Source organism: Schistocerca serialis, chromosome 2, assembly GCF_023864345.2.
Source record: "Schistocerca serialis cubense isolate TAMUIC-IGC-003099 chromosome 2, iqSchSeri2.2, whole genome shotgun sequence".
Classification (NCBI taxonomy): Eukaryota; Metazoa; Arthropoda; class Insecta; order Orthoptera; family Acrididae; genus Schistocerca; species Schistocerca serialis.
Window position 1 is genome coordinate 280,941,201 of NC_064639.1, and position 21,139 is coordinate 280,962,339.

At 38.9% G+C, this 21,139-nt stretch overlaps 1 protein-coding gene across 1 annotated transcript in view; it reads left to right on the forward strand.

Annotated features, from left to right (window-relative positions):
- Positions 1–21,139, forward strand: part of LOC126457043 (uncharacterized) — a 191,927-nt gene that overhangs the window by 130,997 nt on the left and 39,791 nt on the right. The window contains exon 2 of the mRNA XM_050093030.1: positions 20,182–20,358. Within this exon, the coding sequence (XP_049948987.1) occupies positions 20,182–20,358 (177 nt within the window). The remainder of the gene's footprint in view (positions 1–20,181; positions 20,359–21,139) is intronic.

A 21,139-nucleotide genomic window follows, 5' to 3' on the forward strand; every position in this document is an offset into this window, starting at 1 on the left:
AAACAAACTGAAGGACCATGTTATAGAAAGAAAGGAAGAAGTAGATGAAGATGATATGGAGCATGTGATACTGTTCGAAGAAATTGACAGAACATTGAGGGACGTTAGTGGAAACAAGGTCGCTTGAATAGATGACATCTCTCAGATTTATTGAGGTCCTTGGGAGAACCAGCCCTGACAGAATTATTCCTATCTGCAAGATAGGTGAGACAGGCAAATTACATACAGTCTCCAGAAAATGTAATAATTTCAGTTGCAAAAAAAAGGCAGGTACTGACAGGTGTGAATGCTACCAAACCATGAGTTACGTTGCAAAATTTTGACACAAATTATTTACAGAAAAATGGAAAAAATTATAGAAACCGGCCTCGGGGAAGTTGAGTTTGAGTTTCAGAAAATACAGGGACATGCGAGGCAATACTGACCCTACGGCATATACACACATCAAAAAAAGTTTTGCATCACCCCAGTTCCCGGAACTCCTGAAGATAGACGTTGACTGTGGATATTGTATCACAGACACAGTCCCTTTGACTGTTCAGAGATGTCACTAAACCCACCCAACGATGTAAACAACCATGTATGAGCAGCGCCTATTAGAAGGAGGGGGTCCGACAGCCGATCAGTTCCCGTCATTCCACCAGGAAGGAGGTACACTGCTCTCGTTGTCTGTAATTTAGCCTTACCTAGGCAGGCAATACCGCGGTTCGATGGCGGCCGCATTGTTACTTTGTGCCAGGAAGGGCTCTCAACAAGGGTAGTGTCCAGGCGTCTCGGAGTGAACCAAAGCGATTTGTTCGGACATGGAGGAGATACAAAGGGACAGGAACTGTCCATGACATGCCTCGCTCAGGCCGCCCAAGGGCTACTACTGCAGTGGATGACCGCCACCTACGGATTATGGTTCGGAGGAACCCTGACAGCAACGCCACCATGTTGAATAATGCTTTTCGTGCAGCCACAGGACGTCGTGTTACGACTCAAACTGTGCGCAATAGGCTGCATGATGCGCTTCACTCCCGACGTCCATGGCGAGGTCCATCTTTGCAACCACGACACCATGCAGAACGGTACAGATGGGCCCAACAACATGCCGAATGGACCGCTCAGGATTGACATCACGTTCCCTTCACCGATGAGTGTAGCATATGCCTTCAACCAGACAATCGTCGGAGACGTGTTTGGAGGCAACCCAGTTTGTCTAAAGGCCTTAGACACACTGGCCATGATAATGCACCCTGGCTTAAACTAGCATATGTGAGACAGATGTATGTGGATGATAAAATTCATTAAATAGATTGGCCCACCCAGAATCTGGACTTGATCCCTGTGTAATACCTTTGGGATGAGTCACAATGTCTACTTTGACCCCGGTCTCCCATATCACTAGTTTCTCTGGTTTCGGCTCTCGAAGAAGAATGGGCTGATATTTCTCACTGAAAGTGTCGCCAGCAGGATCCAAACCATCATAAAGATCAACGGTGGACACAACCAATATTAATGTCCACTAATACTTTTAATCAGATAGTGTACCCTAGAAGGTAGTTTGAAGGAACGCAAACCCTTGAAAGCAGCAAGGATAAAATACAAGAAGCGGCAATTTACTTACAACTCATACAGAAACTAGATATAAGAGTCGAAGGACGTGTAAGGGAAGCTATAGTTAAGAAGCGAGTGAGGCAGGATTGTAGCCTATTCCCGATGTTATTCAGTCTGTACATTGAGCAAGTTGTGAAGGCCTCCAGAGAAAAAATATGAACTTTCACGCGACATTGCCTATTGTCATCCATAAAAAATCCATCGTTGTTTGGGAACATGAAGTCCATGAATGGTTGCAAATGGCCTCCAAGTAGCCGAACATAAGCATTTCCAGTCAATGATCGGTCCAGTTGGACCAGAGGACCCAGTCCATACAATGTAAACACAGCCTACACCATTATGGAGCCACCACCAGTTTGCACAGTCTACTTGGGGCCATCGCTTCGTGGGGTCTGCGCAACATTCAGCTCTTACCAACTGAAAATGGGACTCATCTGAGCAGTAAGTGGGTACATTGAGCGCACTTGGCATATCTTATTGCATATTTTTTTACTAATCAAATAAATTAATTATATAAACTTTTTATAAGACAAAAAACCTTCGATTTTTATAAAAATGTGGTGCTATTGAGGGACGCTGAAGATTAGGTGGGTAGATCGAATAACAAATGATAAAGTACCGGACTCAATTGGGGAAAAAAGAAATTTATTGTAGAGCTCGACTAGAAGATGGGATCGCTTGAATGGACACATCTTGAGGCGTCAGTTTAGTACCGGAAGGAGTTGTGGCGGGTCCACCAGACTTGAAGATTAAAGCAGTTTCAAATGGATACAAGTTGTGATAGTTATGCACAGATGAAGAGGTTTGCACAGGATATACTAGCGTGGAGAGCTCCATCAAACCAGTGTTCCGACTGAAGACCACAACAACAACAAACAGAGGGTGCTTATTACTCACTCCAGTCTTAATTTTTGTTCGTTTGGCTTCATAATATTATTTATGTTATTAATGTCTTGTAACTTTGTTAGCTCCTTAAACTTGATTCATGGGTATATTATTACTGTTATCCTAGGTTATGACCATGGTTTTCCGGTAATATGTATTGCCACTTACCCATTTCCTTTTTAATATTAAAAAATAGTTGTATTTCTTTCTGATGTATTTTATTACTGTAACAACTTGCAACACATTTAGGTTCCAGAATAGTTTTTTGCCTAATTGTGCGTTTTTATTTGATTGTCCGTACATATTTGTCAAGTATGTGTATGGAAACTTCTTGCAACAACGGAACGAAGCGTCGCAGTTACAGGGGTTTGGCTGCATACGAACCTAATGTTTCCAGAACTGATGTATAATGACATATCTTGAGGATGTGGAAAAGGCATTTCCTGTTGTAGATGGTTCATGGAGTTTGATACATTATATCATGTTTGTGCGTTCATTCCCAAAACGGTTCTTTGGCCAAACCGATACCCACAGTTATCTCTCCTGAATACTTAATTTTTTTACGTCGTTCATGTCTCCGTATTATGTCTGGAGTTTTGGCGAAGGATCGTTGATGCCACTGTATCCGTTTTCTTAAAAAATGTCTGGTTTTTGCCTATTTCATGCTCAACACAATAATTCCAGGACAGCGACCAATAGAATTAACACACCGTTGAAATCGGCCAATTGCACGGAAAATAAAAATACAGCTTACTTGGACCATGTTTGCACTCTCAAAATAGAATTAAGGTCACTGATAGCGAGGAGATACAGCAGGAGTTTTTATATTTTCAAGCTGCCTGTCTTGTGTAATGTATTGTTTAGCGTTATTTTGTGATCTTCGAGTAGAATGTCCTCATTCCCAGTTTGTTTTGTTTGCTCCTATTGGATTTCAGTCGATTCTTTGGACTTTAATTTCAGAATTCTGTGGCTGCTGAGTCTTCCCCTGGGGCCTTGTAGCAGTTAAGTCAGAGAATTTAATGTCTGACTTCTATTTGGTCAGACAGCCTGGATTTTCGGAACTCTTGTACCGTTTCCTACTCGATGTCATGGGACTGCTGGGTTTCTCACAGTTTAGTAGGTTCTTAAGATGGTTCTCAAAGATCTTTTTTTTCATTTGACGCCACCAGAGAACCTTCCTTTCGTTGAAAGCACAAAGACAATGGCTTGTAGCCCCGTGAGCTACCTGTTGCAAGTGATGTTTTATTCTCTGATTTTATTTTTCAGAGTTTTGGTTTATCTTCTCTGTGCGCGATTTTTTGTATCTGTAAGCCTATTTCTCGGTTTGGATCACTCTAAAGAGGTAGGGTCTTTTGATTTTAGAGACTTCCCAGTCAGTTTCCCACTTAACTGCAGATATATTGTTTCCAGATGTGAAATGTTCCTTTGACGACTCCTTCATGGGCATTGTTCCATCAGGATTATTTTCTGTGTCCTGACTGTATCATGATTTGATCTATTCGGAATTTCCAGTGGTTTAGAAAGGCCACCTCCATGTGGTTTGCTTCCTGATTTTCGTGCAGAGGTCTGGTAAGGTTTTCAGCTTGTCAGTTTGTATAAAGGAATTTATGTTCAATGTTGGCAGAACGCTTTGGATTTGTTTTTGACTTTGTGACCATTTGGGACATTCCAATGCTCTCTGATTGATCTTGTACATGTCAAGTCTCCCCTGAATCTAAATGAGTCATGTATCACTTCTATGAAAAGAGATATATCTGGAGACTTACTGTAACCTTGAGGTGATGTTCTCACCAGGTTTTGCCATCATACATGTTTGCCTTGAGTTTGATTTAGATTCTTACCAATCTGTTACCATTACATTTTTTTGCCCTAGAAGTGGCCTGAAGATTTTATCTACTCTTGTTCAAGGCTTCACTTCATGTCAACACTCATTCTTTATCTGGGCTTTGGACTGGCAACAGCAATTACTGAGCTACCCTATCCAAACAGCAGCCACTGCTGGCAAAATTCACAGTGTTGTGTGTGTGTGTGTGCGTGTGTATGTGTGTGTGTGGTTTGAGGTTTTCGGGCGCTAAACAGCGTGGTCAACAGTATCATTGTTGTTGTTCCTTAACTTTTCATACTTTTGACATATTGTTAAGTTGTTTTTGTTCTTCTAACCACTTTGTTTATAATTAAATACTGAAATTTTTTACTGAATGCATTGTAATTGTTCAATTAACCATCTAAACAACAAACTACTAATATTTACAACTTTTTAGGGGTGGGACACGGGAGTAGTGAGTAAGACTGAGTGGAGAGTGGGACTAGAAAAATACGTGGAGCACAACCTGCAGAATACGATGAATGAATGAATTACTGATTATACATGATGATTAGTCCATGTAAAATCAACCAGTGGTCTGGCTGATGTATCAGAGTTTGATAGTTTTTGTACATTATAGTAGTAGTTGTCTACATGAAAATCCCACATTAAAATATTTTTGGACTTTTCATTTTGAGTTATTAATTTTTAAATGCTTTTTGCCACATTTTGAAGCCTTAAAATCACCACATGTCAAATACTAATTTGATTTACAGATCTAAAATTTGTACAGTGTTATTAAGTTTCTTTTAAGCTTTTAAAGTGTGTGCTAAATGATGATATTCATACCAATGTTGAATTTTCACAAACCAATTTCTTTCTTAATTTTTGGAAACTTCAATTTTTTTTGTTTTCTGTTTTGAAAAAAGTATGTTGGTAGTACACTGTTTGTTAGTGTGTGTGCCCAATTTCATGGTGGCATTCCATTGAGAACGTATTAAAATAAATTTTATTTTACTGGTAAGCATACCAAATAGAATGTAGCTTGTAGCACTTTACTCTTACTACTAAGTTGTAGTACAAACATTAAATGTCAAAAACCAAACAGTGCTGTCAAGTCAGTATTATTTTTTAATGATAATCAATTAATTATATTATCAGTATTATAATTATGCACTGAAATTCAGATTTGGCTTTTTTATGTTAACTGTGAAAATATTTCAAAATACACAATAACAACAAATGCTCAGAAAAGACTGCCAATAATTGACTTAATTATACATTCATTTTAAAAATGTGTTAATGTTAATCAGAATTACTAATTAAACAATAGTGTAGCTGTTATTATTTAACAATATGTTATTTGAAAATCTTGCAATGAGAAACTTTTTGCTCATCTTCAAATGTTATACAGAGTGATTATAATTAAAGTTAAACCTTCAAATCGCTGTAGAAATAACACCACTGGCCAGAATGACGTCAAATTGTAATGGGATACTATCGGAGAAGGGGGAAAATGTATGTTAGAAGAAAAATAAATAGTTACAAAATGTAGCAGTAGATGGCGCTTTAAACATCATAATTTAATAATGGTCGACTGAAAATCACAAATGAATCACACAACAATGGCTAAGGTATACATTTGATGTTAAACAAACTGTACTACTCAGTGAGCATGGGTGTATAGGTGTGATACTGATATTTTGTAAACCTATCCGCCACATCACATCGGATGGGTAAAATCGGTTTTTAACTGTCCTGAGGCCAAAAACTGCATCAAAAGCATAAATCACGCTAGTTTTTCATTCTTCTGAGGCCAAAAGCCGCGTAAAAAGCATCAATCAAAATCAAATCAGATTATTAATTTCCATGTGACTGGTGCAAAACATGTTCAATATGCTGCCCACTATTTTCTGCAATAAGTCGAAATCGAGAAACAGCATTTTCCATAACTGATCACAGTGTTTCTGGGGTCACATTCAGAATGTGTTGCGCAATGCGTGCCTTCAATGCAGCTAAGTCTGCAATCAGAACACTGAACGCAACATCTTTCAGACAGCCATACAGCCAGAAGTCACACGGATTAAGATCAGGTGATGGGGACGGCCAAGCTGTAGAAAAATTCTTTTACTTGTGCCTTGACCCACAGTTTTCGCAGGGTCGGAATTGTTACAATCGGATTTTGCATGGTTAATTGAAAGGGGTGGCGGGCTACCCTTCCTGCCGCCACCCCATACCCCCCAGGACGGAATCAGTGTACCCCAGCTGTCTGTGTCTAGTGTAAACCATGAAAGAACGCGAACGCATTTCAAATGTCTGCAAGTCGTGTAACTGAGGCAGGCTGTGGGGACCAGTCCAGTATTCACCTATTGGTATGTGGAAAACTGCCTATAAACCACATCCAGGCTGGCCGGCACACTGGCCCATGTCGTTAATCCACCGGGTGTATTCGATCAGGGGCCAGCGCACCTACCTGAGTCCAGGAAGCAGTGCATTAGTTCTCTCGGCTAACCTGGTTGGTCCAGGCTATAGGGAAATGGTGACTGATAATTCTAGCATTTCAAAGGCACTACAGCAGCTCCTTAACAGGATTTGCAATGTGCAGAGGTGCACCATCTCGCATAAAAATGATCCCATCCACACTGTTAGAGGGCTGGAATGATGTGGTTGTGCATAAGACACTCATAGTGCTCACCAGTGACGGTAGATGCCGTAAACCCACGCCATGCAGTGACCTTTCGAGAATGAAGTGGTACTGGTTGATTTGCTTGTGGATTTTCTGTTTCCCATATTTGACAATTCTGTGTATTGACATATCCTGTCAGATGGAAGTGGGTGTCGTCTGTCCACAAAATCTTCCATAGCCAATCATTGTCCACTTCTATGCAAGCAAGAAATTCTAAAGCAAAGGTCTCTCTTGCTAACAGGTCAGAAGTAAGTACCTCGTGGACATGGTTAATTTTGAATAGATAGCAAAGACGGATGTTTCGTAGGTTTTTACGCATCATGCTCATGGGTATGTCCAATGTTAGGGCAATTCTCTGTGCACTCCATGTTTGCATGCTCCCACTTGTCTCCTCCTGCATTGCTGTGGCCACTGCTTCTACTGACGTCAAATCAATTTGTTTCCTCCATTTACCAGGTTGCACACTAAAAGAACCATTCTTTTCAAATTTCCGAATCATTTTATCCAGACCCACGGCACTCATCGGACCAATGTCTTTTTTCAAACCCTTTAGTGTCTGAAACTCCTGCAGAGCGACATGTGCATAGTCATTATTCTTGTAAGACAGCTTTACAAGCAGAGTGCGATACTGCACTGAGACAGTCATGGCGAACATCGCAGACACAAAAGGAGAAAAAGCCTTGTACCCTGCATAACAACTTCAGTGGGTCGTGTACATGACAGTGCTTTTATTTATGTATTCTGACACATACAGCGCCATCTATTGATCAATGTTTACACTATTTTTTTTTCTTCTGCCATACTTTTTCCCCTTCTCTGATAATATTCCGTTGCAATTGGACATCATTCTGACCAGTGGTGTTATTTCTACAGCATTTTGAAAGTTTAACTTTAATTATAATCACCCCGTATATTGCTGTTTTCATTTAAATGATGTAACCTAGTTCTGCAAATCAGTAATGACAGAGTATTGATATAATAACGCATTTCTTTCCAATATAATCTATGAGGCTTTTTGCAGTTCTTCATCTGATAATCTATATGGTCTTCTGGTGGCAGTTGTGTGATTTAGTTTACAAAGTATGAAGGATTTTTTATTATTTTTTTTAGTACAGTCAATTTATGTGATCTTCCTTGTTATGAAAATGAGCTAGTCCACAAGTTTGCATAAATTACAGATTCATGTCTCCTTTTTCATCTCTTTGTAGCAGACAAGCCATCCACTATTTGTTTTCAGAGGCACAAGCAACAAGTCCTGTAATCTGTTCAAGAGAATGCCGTATGCATCTGAACCCACTTGAATTTGGTGAAAACCAAAATCTTAAAATCAGAAACAATGTTTGTTTTACATTTAGCTTTGTTCATAAGAATAAATGCAGATACTTCTGAGCTCCAGTTACAGCTTTAGCTTCATAAAATCTTTTTTTCAAGCTCTTTTCTTATAATGTATGCTCACTGGAATGGTGGTACATGATCTTCCAAGGTGTTCATACAAGGTGTGTTCATACAAGGGTTCATACAAGATACAAGGTGTTCAAGGTGATCGGAATTATGGAACAGCTGTTGTTCATAGTGATAAACCTTTTTCATTGTATACAAGGAATAGAAGACGTGTTAATGCTAATGAAATGCTCCTTTTTTATTATGTATACTCACTGGAATGGTGGTACTTAACCCCAGAGCAGGTTAGCATGGATGCAGGGATTCTTGAGCAGTAAGCCACTGAGCTAGCCTTTTATTGAACATTTTATTTTGCAAATAACCAATATTAAAATTTTGCATAAATTCATATTTTAACAAACAATTCCATTGGATTGTCAATATTTTCAAATAAATCCAGCATCAGGGCATTGGGCTTTGACCCTCAGGCAATTAACAATTTAAACAGATACAAAAATTTTCAAACAAGTCTTAAGAAGGAACAACGGGCTTTGGCCTTTAAACTGATAAGAATTTAAATAATCACTAAAACATTTGCTTTTGTGAAAGAACTTTACATATCTATTTCAGGCCTCCAGAAAGAAAACTCTTTGAGGCATTAAGTCAAAATTCAGTTATCTAAGTAGAACAGCATGTCACTGTGTTAGAAACTCAGAACTATAATGCATTGCTAATAGCCACAATTTATTTTACAGTATTTGATCATGTTTTATCAGCTTTAATAAAATGTTAATCCAAACTCTTTGTAATTAACAATAGTGGATAAAATACAAATACACAGGGAAACAGCAATATTAATAAATATAATGGCTCATTGAATTTACACTGATGCTGCTTTTTACTCATCTGCACAGACATTGGTTCCGTAGCACGCATTCAGGAAAATGGCATCCACTCTGGCACTCCTGGCTGAAGAAAACATTCTCAGACAGCCCCATGCACAATCAGTTAGTGTGATCACACCCTGTGCCAAATTGCCTTAACACATATGATTACAAAAGGCTTCTACAACAGAGAGAGACCATGCACATGGCTGAAACTGGCAGTGATAAGAATTACTTCTTATGCAGCTCACCATTGTATTAGTTACCACCCCATTAATAAAGAGAGGGAATGAGTGTTTATACAGTAGTTTAGAGCTCACAGAGCACATGCAAGTATCAATACATTCAATTAGCACAATATGCAGTCCAATGCTCAAAATAACAGCATATAGATAATCACTGGCACTTGACACCCTAACTGCGAAGTGGATGTAAGAGTTCAGTTAATCTGAAGAAATATTACTCAAAATGGAGTACCAGTAAATTCTCACCAATAACCAGATTGCAAAGACAAGAGCAACACCACTGCTTTCAGTACTGTGTGGCTTATACACAAAGCTCTGTGACCCGTTGGGCCAATGACAGTATGCTTCACTATTGAGTAACTGCTCCAGTCAGCAGCAGTTACAAGTCCGCCAGCCCCACTGCCTATCTGTCTTGGGATTGGAAACAAGCATGTGACCCCAACAAGCACAGGCTTCCTCCTCCACTGATCAGCATACACTCTGCTTTCTTCTCAAAAGTAAAAATAAGACCCCCATTCCATTCTTGCTTGCCACTTAAAACAATCCCAGACTGCAGTGTGTGCACTCCCACACTACAAGCAGGACGTGTAACTCCTTGTACCAGTGTAGCTCACCTGGGAGAGAAACCAATTTGTTTGTATCAATCTCCTCCCCCTCCCCATAGGTGAAGACTAGGGTTGGGGGGACACACCCTCCCACCAGCTTCACACAACATTACACATGGACCCCCTTCTCTGTACTTCCTAACTTAAGTGGTTCAAACCTTCCTGTGTGTTTGCATGTCCTTGGTCAAGAAGCTCACCGGGGAGGGGACCATATCAATCTCGCATGTGGAAGCATCTTCCGAGTCATGTCTTGTGTGCTCTTGTTCTGACACCACATGATTTTTCTGTAAACCATTTCTGCCATTGTCACTGATGCTGTCTGCCATCCCCTATTATAATTCTGTGCTTATCTCTTGTGTGTGAAGATAATATTTCTCTCTTTGGGATCAACACGCTCTGGTAGTATATCACTACTTAATGGAGAGTTAATTTCAAATGAAAACATCAGCTTGGCTGGGGTTATCTTGTCTGTTTTGTGGCAATTGGTGTTGAACGGCAGACCAAGCCAGTTCATGAAGCTATCCCACCTCTTTTGCAACAAAGAATGATAAATTATTAGAGTGGAATTTAAGTTCCTATTCATGCATTCAGCAAAGGGGGGTGGGGGTAATGAGGCATGATTGTTATGTGTGATTAGACCATTGTTACAGCAGAACACCCAGAACTCCCACGAGGAGAGCACAGCTGTGTTATTGCTAGCCCAAAACTCACAAATCTTGCTGACAAATGTTAATGCTCAACAAACTTGTGATCCCCTTGCTTGGAGTCAGCCACATGAAATTTGTGAATAGATCCACAATTACCAATGCAAATCAGTTGCTGTCTTTAGTGGATGGAAGAGGACCTAAATAGTTAATGAACAACATGTCCAGAGGTCAAAACTCCCTGGTGAAATGGAAGAGACCCTTCTGTTGTTAATATCTGGTTTCCTCTGCTTGCATTCCCAGCAGCAGTTTCTGTATTTCAGCACTCATACCATGTTAGGTGCCATCTGATTTTCAGTATTGTTGTCTGGCACGCTAAATGCCCACCACAGAGTGATTGATGGAAGTAACTAAAGATGCATGCTACCAAACTCTTGGGGAGGCAGATCTTCGGTTTTCCATCATACCTAGTTTAGTAACATAACATGCTCTTTTCCAGCAAATAACCACTCACTGGGCATCATTTCTCCAACTCCCTTCGAATACTAACTGATTCAATCATCTATTTGTTGCTCCTCATTAAGATCATAAAACAAGGATGGAATCTTGGTCAGGACAGTGGTGGCCACTTGGGAATCCAGCACCTTACTCCATTCACAGATGTCAATGCCTCCTGCCCACTTCCCGCAATCTCTTTCCCTTACTGACTGAATATCTGGCAAAGCATATCATCCACTTGATTTTGATACCCTTTTACATATACCACATCAAACTGGGAAGCCGAAATACATACTGCCAAATGTACCTGTCTTATATCGCCAGGCTAAGACCCAAATTGAAGCCTGATTATCTGTTTCTAGCTTAAACTTCTTGTGCTCTTGAACCTCTCTAGCATAAGTAACACTGCCAGAGCTTCCAGCTTGTACACAGCATAGTGAACTTTGGGTCCAAACAGGGCCAGCACTCACCTTCTTGCTCTTTGAGTAAAACACTGACACCTAAATTTGGGCCATCCATTTGGACCACGAAAGCTGGATTGAAATTGCAGGTTCCAAACACTGGGGCATTACTGAGTTCGCATTTCAGGGAATCAAAAGCAGCTTATTGGGAATCACCCCACCTGAACTTTTCACCTTTCTGCTACCTCTGGTTGAGTGGAGCTGCTAACTGAGCAAAGTTGGCCACAAATTACCTAAAGAAGTTCATTTTCCTGATAAACTGTTCTATTTCCTTTTTGTTCTGGGGTTCTGTGAATTTATAAATAGTGGCAGTCCCAGACTGATGGGTGCTGACCCCTCTTACAGACACAACATGTCCCAAGAACGAAATTTCGCTCTTGAGTCAGTGTCATCTTGATTGGCTTGACTGTCAAGACTGCCTCTCTCATGTGGCCCAACACTTGCCTCAAGTGTTTAAGATGTTCCTTAAAATTAGCACTGTGGATGACCCTGTCATCAAGATAATTATCCAAGCATTTTAATTTCATGTCTTCTAGCATCTCCCAATAATATCACTCACCATTTGTCACATAGAAAAATTGACTAATGGCATTTACGCTTTACTGCACTCAGAGAATTGGAATTATCACAACCAATTAATATCTGTGTTAAGAAAACCACACATTAATTTTTATTTTAGGTTCATTTATTAAGCCACTAGATTCATTCTAATGAATATCTTTAGGTGACAAAGTGTAAAATGTACCACTGGTATGATGAAAAATACTTAATTGCTCAATAAAGCACTGAATGGCACATGTTGGAATATAGTAAGTACAATATTCCACTTTGATTGCTGTGCTTGATACCTGACATATTCCAACACGTGCCTTTCAACATTTTATTGGGTGATTAATCATTTTAAATCATGATACTGGCACTTTTCTGCCACTTTATTCCCTGACCATATGTGCTTAATACGTGATACCTGCATGGGCCAACTTGCTCCTCTTTCCCTTACCAGTGCTTTGCTGATATTATCTCAGCAATTCATCTCTTCTGAAGTGAATTACAGTCAATAGAAATGAATGTTTTTGTCTTATTATATATTGGTAATATACTTTATCTGTTGTTGTATAATACGAGGGTTACTCAGAAAGTAAGGAAGAAATGGAAACCATATTGAAATTCGATGAACTTTCACACAGGTCTGTTGGGAAGTGTCTCAAGTATGCCTGTTGATCATGTTACGTTGTGCTTTTTAGTTCTGAACACACAGGGAACACATTAAGATACCTAGAACAATAGTGTCTACCACCAAGTACGAGGGCCTGGTGAGAAATTTTGCCTGAAGCTATGCAGCCAACATTACATAACAATTGTGTGTTTTCTTCTTAAAGACAATTCTAAGTTGCATTCTGCAGGGTCAATGAAGATGCTCCTGCATCGTTTTCAATTGGAAATGTTTGATTACCCACAATACAGCCTGTAATTGTCTCCCTCTGAGTTTCATCTCTGCTCGCATGAACTGCTGGGTATGAAGACAACATTTTTGCACAGACAATGAGCTGTAGGCCAGTGTACAGAATTGGCAGAAAGCACTGGCGGGTGCCTTTTATAATGAAGTAATTGGAAAGTTGGTACAACACTATGACAAACATCTAAGTCGGATCGGCGACTATGGAGATAAGTAGCTGGAAGTTTCAGCTAACTGTTGCAAATAAAACAGTTTTTATTTTCACTGTGGTTTCTATTTCTCGACCTATCATTCCTTACTTTCCGAATAGCCTTTGTAATATGAACTACAAGTAAATTAAAAGCTATGTAAAAGGCATACTATCCTTTCCATAATTTATGTTAACTGTTATATGGCATAGTTTAGTACAATTTTAAAATGATAAACTGCTTAATTAGCACTCACTAATTTCCTTTTAGTTTTATAAAGCAGCTTGCAAACCATGAGCAGTTGAGGTACAACTGTCAACTGGCATTGCAGTAAAATAAAAATATTTTCATATGTTCCCTTTGGAATACCATCTTGGAATTTGGCACACACACTAACAAATAGTGGATGATTAATATTTTCAAAACAAATAATCTGATTTAGAAATTTTCAGAATTTAAAAAATTTGACCATGTACCGGCGGCACATATTTTAAAGCTTATAGTAATCTGAATGAAACACTGTAAATTTAAGTTCTGTACATCAGATACTTTTTTATACATGGGCATTTTAAGGTTTGAAAATGTGGCAAAAGATGCACAATTTCGTAAATTTGAAAAATTAATAACTCAAAAACCAAATGTCCAAAAAAAATTTAATTTTTTATAATACTGTATTTTTAAGGATAGAATAAAATGACAAAAAATTACAAAATTCTAAATCATCAATGTTGAAATTTATTTTTAAAGACTGATTTCACATGGATTGACTCATGAGTAAAAAACAATTTTTTTAATACTATTGTTGTGGTCTTCATTTCAAAGACTGGTTTTATGCAGCTCTCCATGCTACTCTATCCCGTGCAAGCCTCTTCATCTCCAAGCAAATACTGCAACCTACAGCCTGCTGAATCTGCTTAGTGTATTCATCTCTTGGTCTCATTCGACAATTTTTGCCCTGCACGCTTCCCTCCAGTACTAAATTGATGATGCCTTGATGCCTCAGAATGTATGCTACCAACTGATCCGTTCTTCTAGTCAAGTTGTGCCACAAATTCCTCTTCTACCCAATTCTATTCATTACCTCCTCATTAGTTACATGATCTACCCATCTAATCTTCAGCATTCTTCTGCAGCACCACATTTCCAAAGCTTCTATTCTCTTCCTGTCTAAACTGTTTATCATCTATGTTTCACTTCCGTACCTGGCTAGACTCCATACAAATACTTTCAGAAAAGACTTCCTAACAGTTAAATCTATACTCAGTGGTACCAAATTTCTCTTCTTCAGAAACACTTTGCTTGCCATTGCCAGGCTACATTTTATATCCTCTCTTCTTCAATTATCATCAGTTATTTTCCTGCCCAAATATCAAAACTCATCTACTGCTTTAAGTGTCTCATTTCCTAATTTAATTCCCTCAGCATCACCTGGTTTAATTTGATTGCATTCCATTACCTTCATTTTGCTTTTTTGAAGTTGATCTTGCATCCTCCTTTCAAGACATTGTCGATTCTGTTCAACTGCTCTTCCAAGTTCTTTGCCATCTCTGACAGAAATACAATGTCATAAGCAAACCTAAAGGTTTTCATTTCTTCTCCCTGTATTTTAATTCCTACTCGAAAATTTTCTTTTAGTTCGTTTAGTGCTTGCTCAGTATACAGCCTGAATAACATCAGAGATAGGCACTCCCTTCTCAACCACTGCCTCTCTTCCATGCCCCTCGGCTCTTATAACTGCCATCTGGTTTCTGAACAAATTGTGAATAGCCATTCACTCCCTGCGTTTTACCCCTGCCACCTTAAACCTTCTCCTGCTTCACAATGTCAACAAACTTGATAAACATGTCAAGTCAGGTGGCATGAGAATTCAAACACCTACGTAAGTCTGAAGATGACTAGATTGTTAGCTGAAATTAGTAATGTCCAAATAGAGAAGATTTCATGTGCAATCTTGACTTCATGGGCTTTTAATCCCTAACATAATAAAACAAATTTGCAAGAGATCACATATCTCCTGGCTGAAAAGTCAACAAACTTCATAAATGTGTCAACTCAGGCAGCAGGAGAATTTAAACAACTATGTTAGGTCTAAAGATGGCTAAATTGTTAGCAGAAACTAGTAATCAATCCAAATAAAGAATATTTCAGATGTAGTCTTAATGGGTTTTTAATCCTTAACATAAAAAATAAATTACAACAGCTTGTGTGTCTCCTGGTTGACAATGTCAAAATACTTCAAAAACAAAAGTTGTGAAGATCTTTGTCATCATCACACTATATGAAGCTTTATCTGCACTGCAGCTCATATAGGAATATGAACCACATATCATTTCCATGTTTACCAAAAACAACTGTCTCATATTTTATCTCTGTCCCTAACTTGGTTGACGTTTCCCAAACACAACTAATTCATTCAATAGTTCTGTCAACTGTTGGCACACTTACAGTACCAACAAACTGATGGCATCAGCTTCTCCACAGTTTTCACATACCTCACTCAGTCTCTCCCTCATCAATCACTGAGTGATGTGGTGCTCTGGTGAAACACATTTGGGAGGGACAAGGGTCAAATCCCCATCAGTTGTCCACCTTGAACCTTTCCTACCCCTTTGCTCTGTTCAAAATAATCTCGTTATTAATAGGACATCAAACCTTAATTCTCCTTACTTTCCTAAATCAATTGCTGACCCATAACCTTCAAGCTTCTAGGCTCAAAGTGTCATTCTCAAAATATCCGACTGAACTGTTCTCCACACACTTTCCCTGTTTCTGTTCACACTGCCAATGAGATGTCGATGTCACCTGAAAGGTAAGGTTTCTTGGCAATGATATAATAAAAAAAAAATCCTTGGCCATTTCTTTTCTTACTATTAGACTGTGTATTGCAATAAATAACAGATAAACTGTTTTCCCTGTATCCTCTTACATGAAAGTATGTACCCCCTGAAGAAGAAAATTTCATTCTTAAAGATACAAACTCCTCTTCATCTCTGAAGCTGTTGTAAGGTCATGTAACTGATAAAAGTCACTTGTTGTTGTTGTTGTGGTCTTCAGTCCTGAGACTGGTTTGATGCAGCTCTCCATGCTACTCTATCCTGTGCAAGCTTCTTCATCTCCCAGTACTTACCGCAACCTACGTCTGCTTAGTGTATTCATCTCTTGGTCCCCCTCTATGATTTTTACCCTCCACACTGCCCTCCAATGCTAAATTTGTGATCCCTTGATGCCTCAGAACATGACCTACCAACCAGTCCCTTCTTCTTGTCAAGTTGTGCCAGAAAGTCCTCTTCTCCCCAATTCTATGCAATACCTCCTCATTAGTTATGTGATCTACCCATCTAATCTTCAGCATTCTTCTGTAGCACCACATTTTGAAAGCTTCTATTCTCTTCTTGTCCAAACTATTTATCATCCATGTTTCACTTCCATATATGGCTACACTCCATACAAATACTTTCAGAAACGACTTCCTGACACTTAAATCTATACTCGATGTTAACAAATTTCTCTTCTTCAGAAACACTTTCCTTACCATTGCCAGTCTACATTTCATATCCTCTCTATTTCAACTATCATCAGTTATTTTGCTCCTTAAATAGCAAAACTCCTTTACTACTTTAAGTGTCTCATTTCCTAATCTAATTCCCTCAGCATCACCTGACTTAATTTGACTACATTCCATTATCCTCATTTTGCTTTTGTTGATGTTCATCTTATATCCTCCTTTCATGAAACTGTCCATTCCATTCAACTGCTCTTCCAAGTCCTTTGCTGTCTCTGACAGAATTACGATGTCATCGGCGAACCTCAAAGTTTTTATTTCTTCTCCATGGATTTTAATACCTACTCCGAATTCTTCTTTTGTTTCCTTTACTGCTTGCTCAATATACAGATCGAATAACATCGGGGAGAGACTACAACCCTGTCTCATTCCCTTCCCAACCACTGTTTCTCTTTCATGTCCCTCAACTCTTATATGGTTTCTGTACAAATTGTAAATAGCCTTTTGCTCCCTGTATTTTACCCCTGCCACCTTTAGAATTTGAAAGAGAGTATTCCAGTCAACATTGTCAAAAGCTTTCTCTAAGTCTACAAATGCTAGAAACGTAGGTTTGCCTTTCCTTAATCTTTCTTGTAAGATAATTCGTAAGGTCAGTATTGCCTCACATATTCCAATATTTCTACGGAATCTAAACTGATCTTCCCCAAGGTTGGCTTCTACTAGTTTTTCCTTCGTCTGTAAAGAATTCGCGTTAGTATTTTGCAGCTGTGGCTTATTAAACTGATTGTTCGGTAATTTTCACATCTGTCAACACCTGCTTTCTTTGGGATTGGAATTATTATATTCTTTTTGAAGTCTGAGGGTATTTTGCCTGTCTCGTACTTCTTGATCACCAGATGGTAGAGTTTTGTCAGGACTGGCTCTCCCAAGGCCGTCAGTAGTTCCAATGGAATGTTGTCTACTCCCGGGGCCTTGTTTCGACTCAGGTCTTTCAGTGCTCTGTCAAACTCTTCACACATTGTTGTATCTCCCATTTCATCTTCATCTACATTCTCTTCATTTCCATAATATTGTCCTCGAGTACATCGCCCTTGTATAGACCCTCTATATATTCCTTCCACCTTTCTGCTTTCCCTTCTTTGCTTAGAACTGGGTTTCCATCTGAGCTTTTGATGTTCATACAAGTGGTTCTCTTTTCTCCAAAGGTCTCTTTCATTTTCCTGTAGGCAGTATCTATCTTACCCCTAGTGAGATAAGCCTCTACATCCTTACATATGTTCTCTAGCAATCCCTGCTTAGCCATTTTGCACTTCCTGTTGATCTCATTTTTGAGACGTTTGTATTCCTTTTTGCCTGCTTCATTTACTGCATTTTTATATTTTCTCCTTTCATGAATTAAATTCAATATTTCTTCCGTTACCCAAGGATTTCTACTAGCCCTCATCATTTTACCTACTTGATCCTCTGTTGCCTTCACTACTTCATCCCTCAGAGCTACCCATTCTTCTTCTACTGTATTTCTTTCCCCCATTCTTGTCAATTGTTCCCTTATTCTCTCCCTGAAACTCTGTACAACCTCTGGTTTAATCAGTTTGTCCAGATCCCATCTCCTTAAATTCCCACCTTTTTGAAGTTTCTTCAGTTTTAATATACAGCTCATAACCAATAGATTGTGGTCAGAGTCCACATCTGCCCCTGGAAATGGCTTACAATTTAATACCTGGTTCCTAAATCTCTGTCTTACCATTATATAATCTATCTGATACCTTCTAGTATTTCCAGGATTCTTCCATGTGTACAACCTTCTTTTATGATTCTTGAACCAAGTGTTAGCTATGATTAAGTTGTGCTCTGTGCAAAATTCTATGAGATGGCTTCCTCTTTCATTTCTTTCCCCCAATCCATATTCACCTACTATGTTTCCTTCTCTCCCTTTTCCTACTACTGAATTCCAGTCACCCATGGCTATTAAATTTTCGTCTCTCTTCACTACCTGAATAATTTCTTTTATCTCATCATACATTTCATCAATTTCTTCATCATCTGCAGAGGTAGTTGGCATATAAACTTGTACTACTGTAGTAGGCGTGGGCTTCATGTCTATCTTGGCCACAATAATGCGTTCACTATGCTGTTTGTAGTAGCTTACCTGCAGTCCTATTTTTTTATTTATTATTAAACCTACTCCTGCATTACCCCTATTTGGTTTTGTATTTATAACCCTGTATTCACTTGACCAAAAGTCTTGTTCCTCCTGCCACCGAACTTCACTAATTCCCACTATATCTAACTTTAATCTATCCATTTCCCTTTTTAAATTTTCTAACCTACCTGCCCGATTAAGCGATCTGACATTCCACGCTCCGATCCGCAGAACGCCAGTTTTCTTTCTCCTGATAATGACGTCCTCTTGAGTAGTCCCTACCCAGAGATCTGAATGGGGTACTATTTTACCTCCAGAATATTTTACCCAAGAGGACGCCATCATCATTTAACCATACAGTGAAGCTGCATGTCCCCGGGAAAAATTACGGCTATAGTTTCTCCTTGCTTTCAGCTGTTCGCAGTACCAGCACAGCAAGGCCATTTTGGTTAGGGTTACAAGGCCAGATCAGTCAATAATCCAAACTGTTACCCCTGCAACTACTGAAAAGGCTGCTGCCCCTCTTCAGGAACCACACGTTTGTCTGGCCTCTCAACAGATACCCTTCCGTTGTGATTGCACCCACGGTACGGCCATCTGTATCGCTGAGGCACGGGAGCCTCCCCACCAACAGCAAGGTCCATGGTTCATGGGGGGCAGGGGAGGGGGGGGGGGGGGGAGGAAAAGTCACTTAATAAATCATATTCCTCCCAAACAAAAATGATATATATTTTTGGTAGTTTCAAACATTTGCTTTACAGGTTTGTACACAATAGAGGGAATGGATTATGAAACTGCTATCCAGTTTTTTTGTATAAATTTCCATTTGAATGAGTAGAACAAGACAGAAGCAATATTTTGTCTGTGATTTGATGGTTTGGAGTGGTTAGATTTTGGAGCTAAAGATATAAATCACCATCTTACCATATTTCATTCTCTGATGTTGATCAGGTATGAATTACAAACAAATTATTGTGTCAACTGCACTCCTTACTGTTTTTAAGAATCAAGTCTCATTTGTCTGAAAATGTAGAGAAAGCCACAGCTTTCAAAATCTTCATAGATTCAAGTTTGCAATCATCACCTTTGAATTAAAAATAAGTTTCAGAAAGTTTCACAAATTAATAACATACATGTGTTTTTATCTTGTGTATCAAAGACATAACAAAAGAGACTCAAAATTTCATTCTGCTCATTTCAGTTTTTGTGTCAAACCTGGATGCAATCTGCTCGAGATGCCTATGCCATGCAGCAACCAGCTGTGACACATCTGCTGGATGCTCACGTGGCTACTGTGGACCGTTCTACATATCACGAGTATACTGGGCAGCAGCTGGAAAAATAGTACTACCAGAGGATGAACCAGAACGTGATGGAGGTAATGTTCAACACCAATGGACCATAACTGAATGCAGGCCACAAGTATAAGAGTTTTCAGCTTTTATGCATCTGTTCACAACTAACTTTGGAATACCAAATGTATTCTAATGCAACAGCAGATAATCTACGGTAACGGACATCAATTCTGCCCATAAATATTATTATTTGGTTTATTATATTGTATAAGCTTTTAAACTTTAGAAAGTGTCCTCACATGTGATATTCTGAAAAAGTGATTAAAATTTCCAATATGTTGCATGAATCCCACAAAATATTTTTTATTCTGAGAAATGTATGTTAACAACATATTAATATAAATGAGCTATAGGCAATATACATAATAAACATTAAATACAAATGCATGGTACAGAGCACTGCTAGACAATACATCCATTGAGAAATGAAAGGTGCTGTACAGAGTAGACCATAAATACATTACTAAAACACATCAGTAAAATTAACTATTGAACTTATGCAACTTTAATAGTTAAGTTCACCTTTGTCACAGGTTTCAGATTCTTTGATAGCAGATAAAATGCTTTTTCTTCAAGCCGTCTTTGTGTGGAGTTTGTGAAATCATTTGGTGACACACTGTGTTCTTGTTTTGGCAGCATGATAAAAATTTAATTCGTGTGTACTGATACTTAGAAAAGTTATGAGTCTTTTTAGATGTTGCAGCTGATCATCTGCCTGTGACATGTGTATTGCTTACATATAGACTGTTGTTGTTTATGCTCCTGCAGCTTCTCCTTGGTATGCAACAACCAAGTATATAAAGA